The sequence below is a fragment of the Heteronotia binoei genome, chromosome 5, assembly GCF_032191835.1.
Source record: "Heteronotia binoei isolate CCM8104 ecotype False Entrance Well chromosome 5, APGP_CSIRO_Hbin_v1, whole genome shotgun sequence".
Lineage (NCBI taxonomy): Eukaryota > Metazoa > Chordata > Lepidosauria > Squamata > Gekkonidae > Heteronotia > Heteronotia binoei.
In genome coordinates this window covers 145,390,783-145,403,302 of record NC_083227.1, presented here as the reverse complement: position 1 = coordinate 145,403,302, position 12,520 = coordinate 145,390,783, and the positions used below count along the sequence as shown (strand labels likewise).

The following is a 12,520-nucleotide window of genomic DNA, read 5'->3' as shown; positions in this document are numbered from 1 at the left end:
GTAGGAGAATGTGATATATAGCGAGCATGGAAAAATTAATGGATAGTGTATGGTCGTTTTCGCACTCACCTCCAGCCGGCGCGACCCCCCTCTTCACCGCGCAGGATCTGCGCGGATTTCGCACTAAATGCCGCGGAGCAGCCTTTTGCGCCGGAAACTCCCGTCGCAAAAGCCGCTCAAACGTAAATCGCCAAAAAGCAGTTTGGCGTTTGAGCGGCTTTTGCGACGGGAGTTTCCGGCGCAAAAGGCTGCTCCGCGGCATTTACTGCGAAATCCGCGCAGATCCTGCGCGGTGAAGAGGGGGGTCGCGCCGGCTGGAGGTGAGTGCGAAAACGACCTATGAGTATGCTAGGGACCAAACTGTAAGCTTTGTTGAAAAAATTATCTATGTTTGCTTTTGGCATTAACATTGTATCTGGATCCATAAGTATTGTTCTTCTTTACATACATTTTATTAAAAGGTTGCTTGTCCATGGATATCTTGTATGGTTATGAGTGTGGCAACTTTAGTGGTCAGCATGGTTTTCAAAAGAGAAGAGTGTGGGGTGAAGGCAAGTGTTGGTGGAATGCAATGGCAGTTGAGATTGTTAATATGGGTTAAGCCTGTATTTGTGGAAAGAGGCTTCCCGGTGGTTTGAATGAGGATCAGTGAGAACTAGCACAACATCCCATCTAATTCCTTGGTTCTCAGTGTCAGAGACAAGACCTCTTAGAGAAACTCATGTATTTATTGGATATGGCCTTTCTAACATTCCATTTCTACACATAGCTTTGGAAACACTGCCTCCCCTTACTGCTAAATGGTGCTGAAGGCTATCTCTTTCATTTGTTACAGTGTCGTACTGCTCTGTGATTCTGTCCTCTTTTTTGAATGTGATATTATATCAGCGCTACCCATACTCCGGTTCCAGCACAGGCCTCCCGAGCTTTTCTTTTACAGAACTGAAGAATAGACCATCTGCTCACAGAAAACCTATCCTGACTGTCACAAGATGGACTCCCTTCCCATGAATAGTGAACTCCTAGTATTGGCCATCACTAGTAAACTGGCTGTGAAGGGCCATGGACTTTTCTCTAATACTATCCTATCAGCCTCTTGGCTGACATTAGCCCTCCAGGTACCCTTGCCAGTAATAAAAGAGGAATCACACCATCCAACTAGTGTTGCTTATGGAGTTTTAAACCCTGCCAGTTCCTTGCTTATAACGTCTCTGAATTCCCTTAATGGTATTCAAGTACAATCGAAGATGTAAGTGCTTCTTAGAAATTTTGCTGGGGAGGCAAAGCCCTGACAGTAGCTATTCTTGTAACCGTACAGGCAATGAGTCTCTTAGATGCCTGCGCAACACCAGTCTGCAGTTAACTTAAATTGCCTTTGTCTTTTTCTTTTCAGCTGACATTATCTCTACAGTAGAATTCAACCACACAGGAGAATTACTAGCGACAGGGGACAAGGGGGGTCGCGTTGTAATATTTCAGCGTGAGCAGGAGGTAAGTGCTGGTGAATGCAAAAATGCCCATTTTTATCCTTTTAAAAGTAGCTTCCTGCTGCTGCCTAATCTTTGCATGTCACTCTTCACCCTGCTTCTCTTCTAGGAAACTAAAAATTGCAAAAAAGGCCATTAACATCAATAGGGCAGTTTCTGTCTCATAAAGCATCCTGCAAATGCCGTATTTTCTGCATCCTTTTGCTTCCTTTAACAGTCATTGCAGGCTGAGAATCTAATGTAAACCGAATACTGCTGAAACATCATAAATTCAAAGAAACCCAACTGATTTATTTGCTCAGCCACATCATTGCTTGTTTGTTTGTTTGGTTTGGCTTTTTAAAAACCTTTAGTAGGGCTTTTTTGATTGGCTTTACTTTGCACTGGTTTACATATTGCAGTTTTGTGAGCCTCCCATGTGTCCTTTGACCATAGTTCCATTGTGTTTCATAAAATTCATTGGTCTCGGGACTCAGAGCACCTGGGGTGCTGCTTTGCACTGGTGGAAGATTAAAAAACAACAACAGAATCTATGCCCAGCTTTTACGTATAACAACACCATAATGAGAGAACTGGTTTTGCTTTTGGTTGTATAATTGCTCACATCTTTACCTCTTTCTTAGACTTGCTGGTATGTGAGAAAGAAAGAAAGAAAGAAAGAAAGAAAGAAAGAAAGAAAGAAAGAAAGAAAGAAAGAAAGAAAGAAAGAAAGAAAGAAAGAAAGAAAGAAAGAAAGAAAGAAAGAAAGAAAGAAAGAAAGAAAGAAATGTCATATTGGTAGCAGGGCCGGCGCATCCATTGGGCAGCCTTAGGCGGCTGTCTGAAGCACAGCCTGGGGGGGAGGGTGATGGTTTCTGCCCACCTGCCCACCCTCTTCCCTGGTGAGGGAAATATACAAGCTCTGCTGGTGGTTGTGCAGCTCCTGCTTCGCACAGCGCATGTTGTTGCCCGGCTGCCGTAGCTCTGCATCCTGTGCCACATCTATGCTTCTGGAAGCACAGACGTGACATGGGAGGTGGAGTTATTGTGGTTGAGCAGCTGTGTGCACTGTGCAAAACAGGAGCTGCACTGCTGCCAGCTGTGCTCACCCTCACCGGGGGCGGGGGGAGGAGCGGTGCAGCGGGGGGCACTGTGCCTGGGGCACCGGCCTTGTACTGGCACCCTAGCACCAGCATTGATTGATAGTTGAAGCACTTAGGACTGGCTTGTTCCTGTGGATGCACAGTTCACGTGTTCATGAGCCCTGTCACATCAGATGTAAGCTTTTAACATGAGTTAGGGCCCATGTATGCAGATGCTGCCATATAATTAATCAGTTATGGGAAAAGAAGAATGGGACTGTTGGAACATAGGCTCTGGATAAGACCCCCTAAATGTTTTAGATACAGTAGCCTGAAGTTTGCTCCTGTGATCAATTGTATATATAAACTACATGGGGGGGGGAGTGTGGGGAAAAACCCAACATGAACTCATTTGCATATTAAGCCACACCCCCTGCCATCGCCATTGTTTCATACAGGGCTTTTTTGTAGAAAAAGCCCAGCAGGAACTCAGTTGCATATTAGGCCATACCCCCTGATGCCAGGCTAGCTGGAACTGCATTCCTGTGTGTTTCTGCTAAAAAAAAAAGCCCTGCCTACACACCTAGGCTATATGTGAACTGCCCCTATAGTACTGGTACTGTTCACTTAACTAAATCACTTATTGAGTTATGTTTAATAATTGATTACTGTGGAAGAAATACCAATGAAGCACAACAATTATTTCCCTATTTGTAACTCAAGAAAAGTTCAAATGGTTCTATGTTATAGCTAACTTTCTCCCCAGAGAGATTTGTCTATCCCCTTTTGCTATCTTCCACCCAGTGGCGTCACTAGGGTGGGTTGCACCCTGGGGCCAAGTACCCTGGGGTGTAACTGATTCAAGTCACCCCCCCGCCCTGCACCCAGGGGGCACCGACTCACCCAGGTAGCGCACCCACGTGTCCCTGTACAGATCAGCAGGAGGAGGCTCCCCAACGGGAGACCCCATCGCTGGCCAGCCTTGATTGAGCCGATCGCAGCTGCCGCCACTGGGCCAGAAGCGGCACCCGCGAAGCTAAAGCAGGCCGGGCAGCCCGGGTCTCCCCCAACCCGTGCCACATGGCGCGCCGCTCTGGGAAGCGGGCAGCCAATGGAACAGGCTGAGACCGAGCCGGGCCGTCCGAGCCGCCTTCCCACTGGCCGCCTCCTTAATAGAAGGGCGGGGAGAGCCCGCAGGAGGGAGGGAGCTCTGGGGGGAGGGCCAATGGCCCCATTGGCCCCGCCCTAGTGACGCCGCTGCTTCCACCAGTGAATGAAGACTTTTTTTTCTTTTCTTCGGCTTTCCCTCAGTGATCCCTCCCTTCTGTATGTTTTAATTTGTTAACCACAAGATCAGAGATCCATGACATATTTATGGTACTCTGATCTATACTTGCTCTCTCATGGATTGCTGCCTTGACATGGCGAGAGGGCTTGTGCAGTTCAATGAGGCTTTGGGCTATGCCATGCAGGGCCACCCAAGATGGAGAGGCCGCAACTGAGAACCCAGACAAAATGCAATCCACTGGAGAAGGAAATGTCAACCCACTCCAGTATCCTTGCCAAGAAAACCCCATGGACAGTAACAAAAGGCTAAAAGATATGGCGCTGGATGATAAGTCTCTCAGGTCAGAAGGTGCCCAATATGTTACTGGGGAAGAGCAGAGGGCAAGTGCAAGTAACAACAGAAAGAGTGAAGCGGCTGGGCCAAAGCCGAAAGGACGCTCAGCTGTAGATGTGTCTGATAGTGAAAGAAAGTCAGATGTTGCAAATAACAATACTGCATTGGAACGTGGAATGTAAGATCTATAAATCAAGGTGAGCTGAATGTAGTCAAACAAGAGATGGCAAGACTGAACATCAACATCTTGGGAATCAGTGAACTAAAATGGACAGGAATGGGTGAATTTAACTCAGAGGATCACTACATCTATTATTGTGGGCAAGAAATACTGTGTAGAAGAAATGGTGTGGCCTTTATTGTTAACAAGAGAGTGAGGAAGGCAGTAATGGGATACAATCTCAAAAATGACAGAATGATCTCAGTCATATCCAAGGCAAACCATTCAATATCACAGTAATCCAAGTCTATGCCCCAGCCACTGGTGCAGAAGAGGCTGAAGTGGACCAGTTCTATGAAGATATACAACACCTTCAAGAATTAACACCAAAAAAAAGATGTCCTCATCATAGGGGACTAGAATGCCAAAGTAGGAAGTCAAACCAGAACCGGAACAATTTACGGGTTTGGCCTTGGAAACAAAATGAAGCCAGGCAAAGGCTAATAGAGTTTTGTCAAAAGAACAAGCTGGTCATAGCAAACACCCTCGTCCAACAACCTAAAAGGCAACTCTACACATGGACGTCACATGATGGGCAACATAAAAATCAGATTGATTATATACTCTGCAGTCACAGGTGGAAAAGCTCCTTACAGACAGCAAAACGAAGACCTGGAGCTGACTGCGGCTCAGATCATGAGCTACTCATTGCAAAATTCAGGCTTAAACTGAAGAAAACTGGGGAAGCCATTAGGCCATTCAGGTTTGATCTTGGTCACATCCTTTATGAATATGCAGTGGAGGTGAAGTTTAGGTTTAAGGAACTAGAGTTGATATAGTGCCTGAAGAATTATGGGCAGAGGTTCATGACATTGTACAGAAAGAAGCAATCAGCACCATCCTAAAGAAAAAGAAATGCAAGAAAGCAAAGTGGCTGTCTAATGAGGTTTTACAAATAGCTGAGGAAAGAAGGAAAGCGAAAGGCAAAGGTGAAAACGAAAGATTCATCCAACTGAATGCAAATTTCCAGAGAACAGCACGAAGTGATAAGGAGGCCTTCCTGAAGGAACAATGAAAAACAATAGAGGAAAATAATAGAATGGGAAGGACAAGAGATCTCTTCAAGAAAATTGGAGAAATCAAGGGAACGTTTTGTGCAAAGGTGGCCATGATAAAGGACAAAACGGTAGGGACCTAACAGAAGCAGATGAGATTAGGAAGAGGTGGCAAGAATACACAGAAGAATTACACAAGAAGGTATCTCAATGTCCTTGACAACCATGACAGTGATATCGCTGATCTTGAGCCAGACATCCTGGAGTGTGAAGCCAAATGGGCCTTAGAAAGCATTACTAACAACAAAGAGATGATGATATCCCAGTTAAGCTATTCAAAGTTCTAAAAGATGATGCTGTGATGCACACATTATGTCAGCAAATTTGGAAAACGCAACAGTGGCCACAGGATTGGAAAAGGTCAGCTTATATTCCAATCCCAAAGAAGGGTAATGCCAAGGAATGTTCAAACTATCGCAACACTGCGCTCATTTCACATGCCAGCAAGGTCATGTTGAAGATCCTACGAACTAGACTTCAGCAGTATGTAGATCAGGAACTACCAGAAATTCAAGCTGGGTTTGTGGCTCCAGCATCAAGGGGAGGGGCCAAGGCAGGCACCCCAGGCAAAATTCCTCCCTACTAACACATTCTAGTTTAGTTTACAGTTTCAACTGAAATGACACACAACCACACCATTTTCAGAAAAAGTGGAATCAAATTGGCCACAACTTTTATTGGTTACTGCTGTAGTAAGCCTTGGCACAGCATGGGGTAAGGATCCCACTCATCGACTGACCCGCCTGCCAGTCGATGCTCTGCTGGTGATCTTGGGATGGCAGGTTAGGGATTCCACTAGGACAGAAGCCCAGGGATGGTTTCCCCTGCCACCTGAGTGTGAGGGTAATCCCCCGGTTTCCATGCTCCTGGGCTGGGCACCTCAGTTGCCCCTCACGCCAAGATCCTTTAAGAGGATCCCCATACTCTGGAAGTGGGCACACACACCGATTTTCCAGCGAATGGATCCAGCCCCATGCTGATACCGCCACAAGATCCGAGCCTCAGCCGGCTCCCGCCAATGCTCCTACAGCTGTAGCCAAGGGCATAGGGAATCCTCAATTCTGTGTAGCCAGATATCCATATAACAAATGAACTGCCTCAGAACAAAGCAGGACTTTTAGCCATGTTGAAATGTCATGGTGCTGAATCCAGCGACCCTCCAATAGCATTCATGATCTTCTGCAACCTCTTGGTTGCCTTCCACTTTGCCAATTCCATCTTATCCACAGGGCGTGCCCCTTGCCAACTTTGGCACTGCAGCCAGTTCAACCAGAAGATCATCACCGCCAGAAGTATCTCCCCCAATGTCAATTCCATCTTATCCACAGGGCGTGCCCCTTGCCAACTTTGGCGCTGCAGCCCATTCAAACCAGAAGATCATCACCACCAGAGGTATCTCCCCCAATGTCTTCAACGTGCCTGTGTACCAGTCCTCAGCCAGAGTAGGCCTCAAGTATTTCTCACTAAGTTGCATCAACAGCATGTTGGGGAGGGGGACCATGGGTGACCAAATGAGACCACAGACTGAGGGAGAGGTCCCTCCACTTCACCTCTCACTCACCTCATCAAGTGACTCCCACTTTGTCCTTCAGGCAAGCGTCCCATCCCTAGCCAGACTTGTGTTTGCAAATTCAGACTGACTGGTGCCATTTCCCTTGAAACTAAAGGTGTTAATGGTAAAGGAGTCAATGGTAAAGAGTCAAAATAACATGACCAGAACCAGATATGACCTACTAGAAGTCAGACAATGCTGTGTCTGCCAATCTAAACTGACCGGCCTTGACCCCTTAAACTGATGGAGTCAACTGTAAAGAGCAGCAGTACACCGCAGGAACCCAATGCCACCTAAGATAAGTCTTGCAAACCTCTGAGTCAACATTAAATGGCAGAACTAGGGGCATCCCATTTCATGCCTCCCTATGTCAGTTGACTTCCAACTAAGTCTGCATAGATGCTTGACCAGTGTGCAGCACTATGCCACACAGCCTTGCCATGTTGTGCCCACAGATCCAAATGGACTCCTGCCAGCCCCCTGGAAATGAATGAATTGATGTTAGGTATCAGCTGTTCCCCTGAAATGGAATAATTCACTGTTACACATCTAAAGCCATTTGCAGATCAATGTACATCTGGTCATCTCAATGACATCTTCATGGCCCTATATTTGAAGGGCGCACGCCATCCTTCATCATGCTGAATCCTGCTTGGCACCACCTGGCTGAAATCACGCAAGCTACTTATATAAGGCAGCGTAGGCCCATTGTGTGCATAATGCAGTGCATATGAACCCATAGGTCTTTGTGTCATCGCCCATCCTTGTTGTCTCCCTGGGACTGAATAAAGCATAGTTAATAGTCCGTGGCCTGTGGAATGTGCCACCACTCTGTACGCTGCCTCCCCAGAATTGAATAGACATTGAAAATAGACTAAATTGTCAGCAGTCTATGCACAAGTGTGTGCATGCAACTCCATGCTCCTTACACTGTCTCTGTGGAATTGAATAGACATTGTAAATAGACTAAATTGCCAGCATTTTGTGCACAAGAGTGTGCCCGCAACTCCATGTTCCTTATGCTGCCTCCCTGGAACTGAATAGACATTGCAAATAGATTAAATAATCCACAATCTGTGCACAAGAGTGTGCCCGCAACTCCATGCTCCTTATGCTGCTTCTCTGGGATTGAACAGGCATTGTAAACAATCAGCCGCCCAGTGCAACCTGGCCAAAGGCCTAACTGCATCCATAGGCCACTCAGGTTCAGTTTACCATGCTCCATGCCACTCCGTGTGCTGCCATCCTAAACTGAATAGGTCCGGTGAAGAGTCTCTGGCTGTGTTAAAGATGGCTGCTGGTGCACAAGACTGTGCCTGCAACCCCACAGCACTGCCTCCCTGTTAACAAGCAGCAACCCAAGCAGCCTGGCAATGTTGCCCCCCACATCCAGATGAGGCTTTTAAGCAGGCCAGGGTGCAAAGTTGTGCCCGCCGGTGCACCCTAGTTTACGCCACATTCCTGGAACTGAAGGTCATGTTAACCACTGATGGTCACGTTAACAAATGGCAGCCATTTCACAGTGCTGCCACTCTAGTTGCCCTAAAGTCCAAACTCATGCACACCACATACTTGGCCTCGAAGAATGTAGTGTTACAGAGCTCCTCAGTAAATTGTACTGAATGCCTCCCCCCCGGGAGGTGAAATGAGGCATCTGTGACATTCATATCAATGCCCACTGTGTGACAAGTAGGAAAAAACATGAAAGTGGACATGCTTTATTTACTCACACCTCCCATTCTGCCATAACCGTGTTCTTTGCCAGAAAATATTCCAAATGCTAACAAAAATGCATATATGCGTTGAGCCAAGTAATCACATCTGTGTACGTTGCACTGTTTCTCACAGTTTGTTTTTAACACAATGCTACTCTTCTTTGTACAAACTTTGGGTTTTCAAAAATAGAGTATAAACAGTTCTCAGCATAGAAACTAACTGAAATAGAGATCTGATGTAGGTGGGAATTCAGGTTCAATACTTAGAAGAAGAAAGGAGATGAAGGGCCAACCTATACTACATGCACATACATGAATATAACACTACCCATGGACATTATTATTATTATTATTATTATTATTATTATTATTATTATTATTATTATTATTATTATTATTATTATTATTATTATTATTATTATTATATAAACATATATATATTATTACTATGGTTCTAGGAGCCAGGCATTGCTCCCTTTGGTGTTCCAGGTGCTGAAGGACCCAGGCTTCCGGCCCTGGCCACAAATCCAGTGGAGCACCCTGGGAACTTGGCAAGGTAAAAGGTTGGCCACCGTTGGCGGGCTATGTAACCTTGCCTCCTGAAGGTGAAATGCAGTATCTTTGATGCTGCTGTCAATACTTGGATGATGGCCAGCTGCCAATACCGTCCCCCATGGACCTGCTGCCACACTCCCTACTACACTCAACTATTATCTTCATGCTGTCACCCAGTCATTGTAAACCAAATAAATGTGGACCAAATAAATAAATAATAGTGGCATGTCCCAATCTAAGAGTTTCTCAATCCAAGTGATGGCTTGGCCGATGGTTGTATAAGACAGGCGTGGTAAGGAAGGTGGATGCTTGGCCATACCCTGTTTAAGTGGTGCATACCCCATATGCTCTCCACTGGGCCAGTGAAGGAAAATGAGAGCCCATGTGATGTGTTTGATTGCATGTACCTAATGCCACAGACAATGGCCCTGGTTGAAATTCCCATGAAACCAGTGTGGCTTCTTGTGGTGATAGGACCACTGGCCTGATGTGAAGAAATCCCACATTCCCTTAATGCCTCGGCCAACTGACAATGATTCGCCATGCACCAAAGTCACCTGACTTACTTTGTGTGAAGTACATTTTTTTATACCTTTGTGTATTGCTGAGGTGATCAGATGCCTCCCCTCTCCTCCTCTTGCTCCTCTCCTTCTCCCCAAGCAGTTGACCTATAGCCATTAATTTTGAGATCTCAGAGAGGCTCACAATCTCCTTTATCTCCCTCCCCCACAACAGACACCCTGTGAGGTAGGTGAGACTAAAAGAGCACTCACAGAAGCTGCCCTTTCAAGGACCACACTCTGGGAAAGCTATGGCTGCCCCAAGGCCATTCCAGCAGCTGCAAGTGGAGGAGTGGGGAATCCAGCCCAGTTCTCCCAGATAACAGTCCATGCCCTTAACCGCTACTGCCCCACTGGCTTTTGTGAGTGTGAGCTCCACCCCCCATCTAGCCACATCAGCATGCTCAGTGCTTGAACTATGCACCCCACGACTAGCAGGTGCTCTGTGGTTGAGCTGCCATTCTTTGTGGGGAGGCATTTGTCTCACCAGGGTAATTCACACTGAAAATAGACTTTCTGGTGCCTAGCCAGCCCTCCTCTCCACATCTTGTTAATGCTACTATTAACGTTATAATCATGCATCCTTTCAAAAGGCTTTGGATTTTGATTGACTCTTAAAGCAAAGGTATCAAATATTGGATTCAGGTTGCTGCCACTCCATCTTTCTGTTGCATGTAGAGAAAACCAGACATCTATGCAAGACTTGGCCTCAGTTTTGGCAGAATTTGGATAATCCAAATTAAGTGTACCATGCTGCATTCTGTCTTTTCATCCAATTGCCTTTAGAGGCACAAGATAATTAAATGAGGACTGCCTTTCACTGGACACATCCTAGATCTTACACAATTTAGATGTGAAACCAATGCTGTATGTTAACATTGGTGCAACTGAAAGGCTGACGAGGTGAATGGGGGTGGCTTGCCACTGCGTTGCCACCTTGAACTTCCCATCAAAATCCTACCCTGACCTAAGTGTACTATGCCCGCAAGGTCTGCTGAGATTGGTCAGGCCGTCTTGTCGAGGATATATATTCTGCCCCTCCATCTGCCTACCCTGTTTAAACACCTATCTATCCCAGTCTAACTAACTACCTACCTAACTACCCCCTCTTCCATCTATCTGACTAACCTCCACTATCTAGCTATTCCTAACTGTGAATCCCAAAACTGTCTTCATTAGCCGCCTGTACCCACCAGTAGTGCTGGAGCCTGTCACCCAGTGGTTAAAGGTAAAGGTAGTCCCCTCTGCAAGCACCAGTCATTTCTGACCCTGGGGTGACATTGCTTTCACAACGTTTTCACGGCAGACTTTTTTACGGGGTGGTTTGCCATTGCCTTCCCCAGTCATCTACACTTTTCCCCCAGCAAGCTGGGTACTCATTTTACCGACCTCGGAAGGATGAAAGGCGGAGTCAACCTGGAGCTGGCTACCTGAACCCAGCTTCCGCTGGGATCGAACTCCGTTTGTGAGCAGAGGGCTCCAGCTGCAGTACTGCAGCTTTACCACTCTGCGCCACGGGGCTCTTCACCCAGTGGCTAGGGGCCTATAAATGTGCATAAAACTAATTCTGAGACATCTCCAGTCAGCTCCTGGAGACTGTTTATGCCTCTCTCAGGTTTATACAAAGTTCTGGGCAATCCCCAGCCACCAACTGGAGATTGGCAAATGTGTATCTGTGCAATACCAATTCTGGAAGATCCTGAAGTGTGGGGGGGCGGGAGTATAAGAAATTCTTGCACCTGGGAGATGCCCTGGAGGGAGTTTGCAGTCCCAGCCCTGTGCCCAGCTCCGCATTCTTCCCACCTTCTTGGATACAGGTGTGTCCATGGGGGCAGAACCAACCACAGGTGCTGCCTTCCTCAAAGCTCAAGCAGGTGCAGATGTGGTGGAGGTGGCTCTTGGCCGGCATGTAGACCTTCTTAGCGGCATGTCGCTCTGAACTCAGAAAAGACAATATTTAAGTGGTCGCTCCCTCACCTGATATAGAGGACCAAGTACAAAGCCGAATTAAAGCTGAATTAGAGTTATAGAAATGCCACTAAGATGCCAAAGCTGAATGAGTTATTGAGATGCCACCTTACCAAATTGACCTGCCGTCCTATGCCTGAACCAGGAAACCCATAGAACCCATCGTTTCCCCCAGAATGGAGAGCAAGGCCACAGCATGAAGCTGCCTTATACTGAATCGGATCAAACTGCTTTGTCCAGAAAATGAACTGCCACATCCTGAATCGGATCCCTGAAGCCTAGCTGCAGCCCCAGTGATCCACCCTTGAACACTATGCAAAGGTGCTGTATACTGATTTGAACCCCACTGCGTTGTGACAAGCATAATTGAACTCCAGAGGGAGTTCTGGCCGTCACATTTAAAGGGACAGCACCCTCCTTTTGGAAACAATTAAGGATAGGGGCACCTTCTTTGGGGGCTCACAGAATTGGACCCCCTGATCCAATTGTTTTGAAACTTGGAGGGTCTTCTGAGGAGAGGTACTGGATGCTATGCTGAAAATCTGGTGCCTCTACCTCAAAAAACAGCCCTCAAGCCCCACATACCCATGGATCAATTATCCCATTATACCCTATGGGATTCGGGTTTTTCTAGGGAAAAATGGAGTGCCCGGCCAACGTTTTCCTCTCCCTCCCGCTTTTGGTGACCCTGAAGTGGAGGGAGGGCTTCCAAACAGGGGGAACCCC

The 12,520-nt window shown here is 46.7% G+C and overlaps 1 protein-coding gene across 3 annotated transcripts in view; it reads left to right on the top strand.

Moving 5' to 3' along the window:
- PPP2R2B (protein phosphatase 2 regulatory subunit Bbeta) overlaps positions 1-12,520 on the top strand; it is a 417,322-nt gene that overhangs the window by 281,013 nt on the left and 123,789 nt on the right. For all 3 annotated transcript variants that reach the window (XM_060240555.1, XM_060240556.1, XM_060240557.1), the window contains one exon: positions 1,394-1,491. In XM_060240555.1, the coding sequence (XP_060096538.1) occupies positions 1,394-1,491 (98 nt within the window). The remainder of the gene's footprint in view (positions 1-1,393; positions 1,492-12,520) is intronic.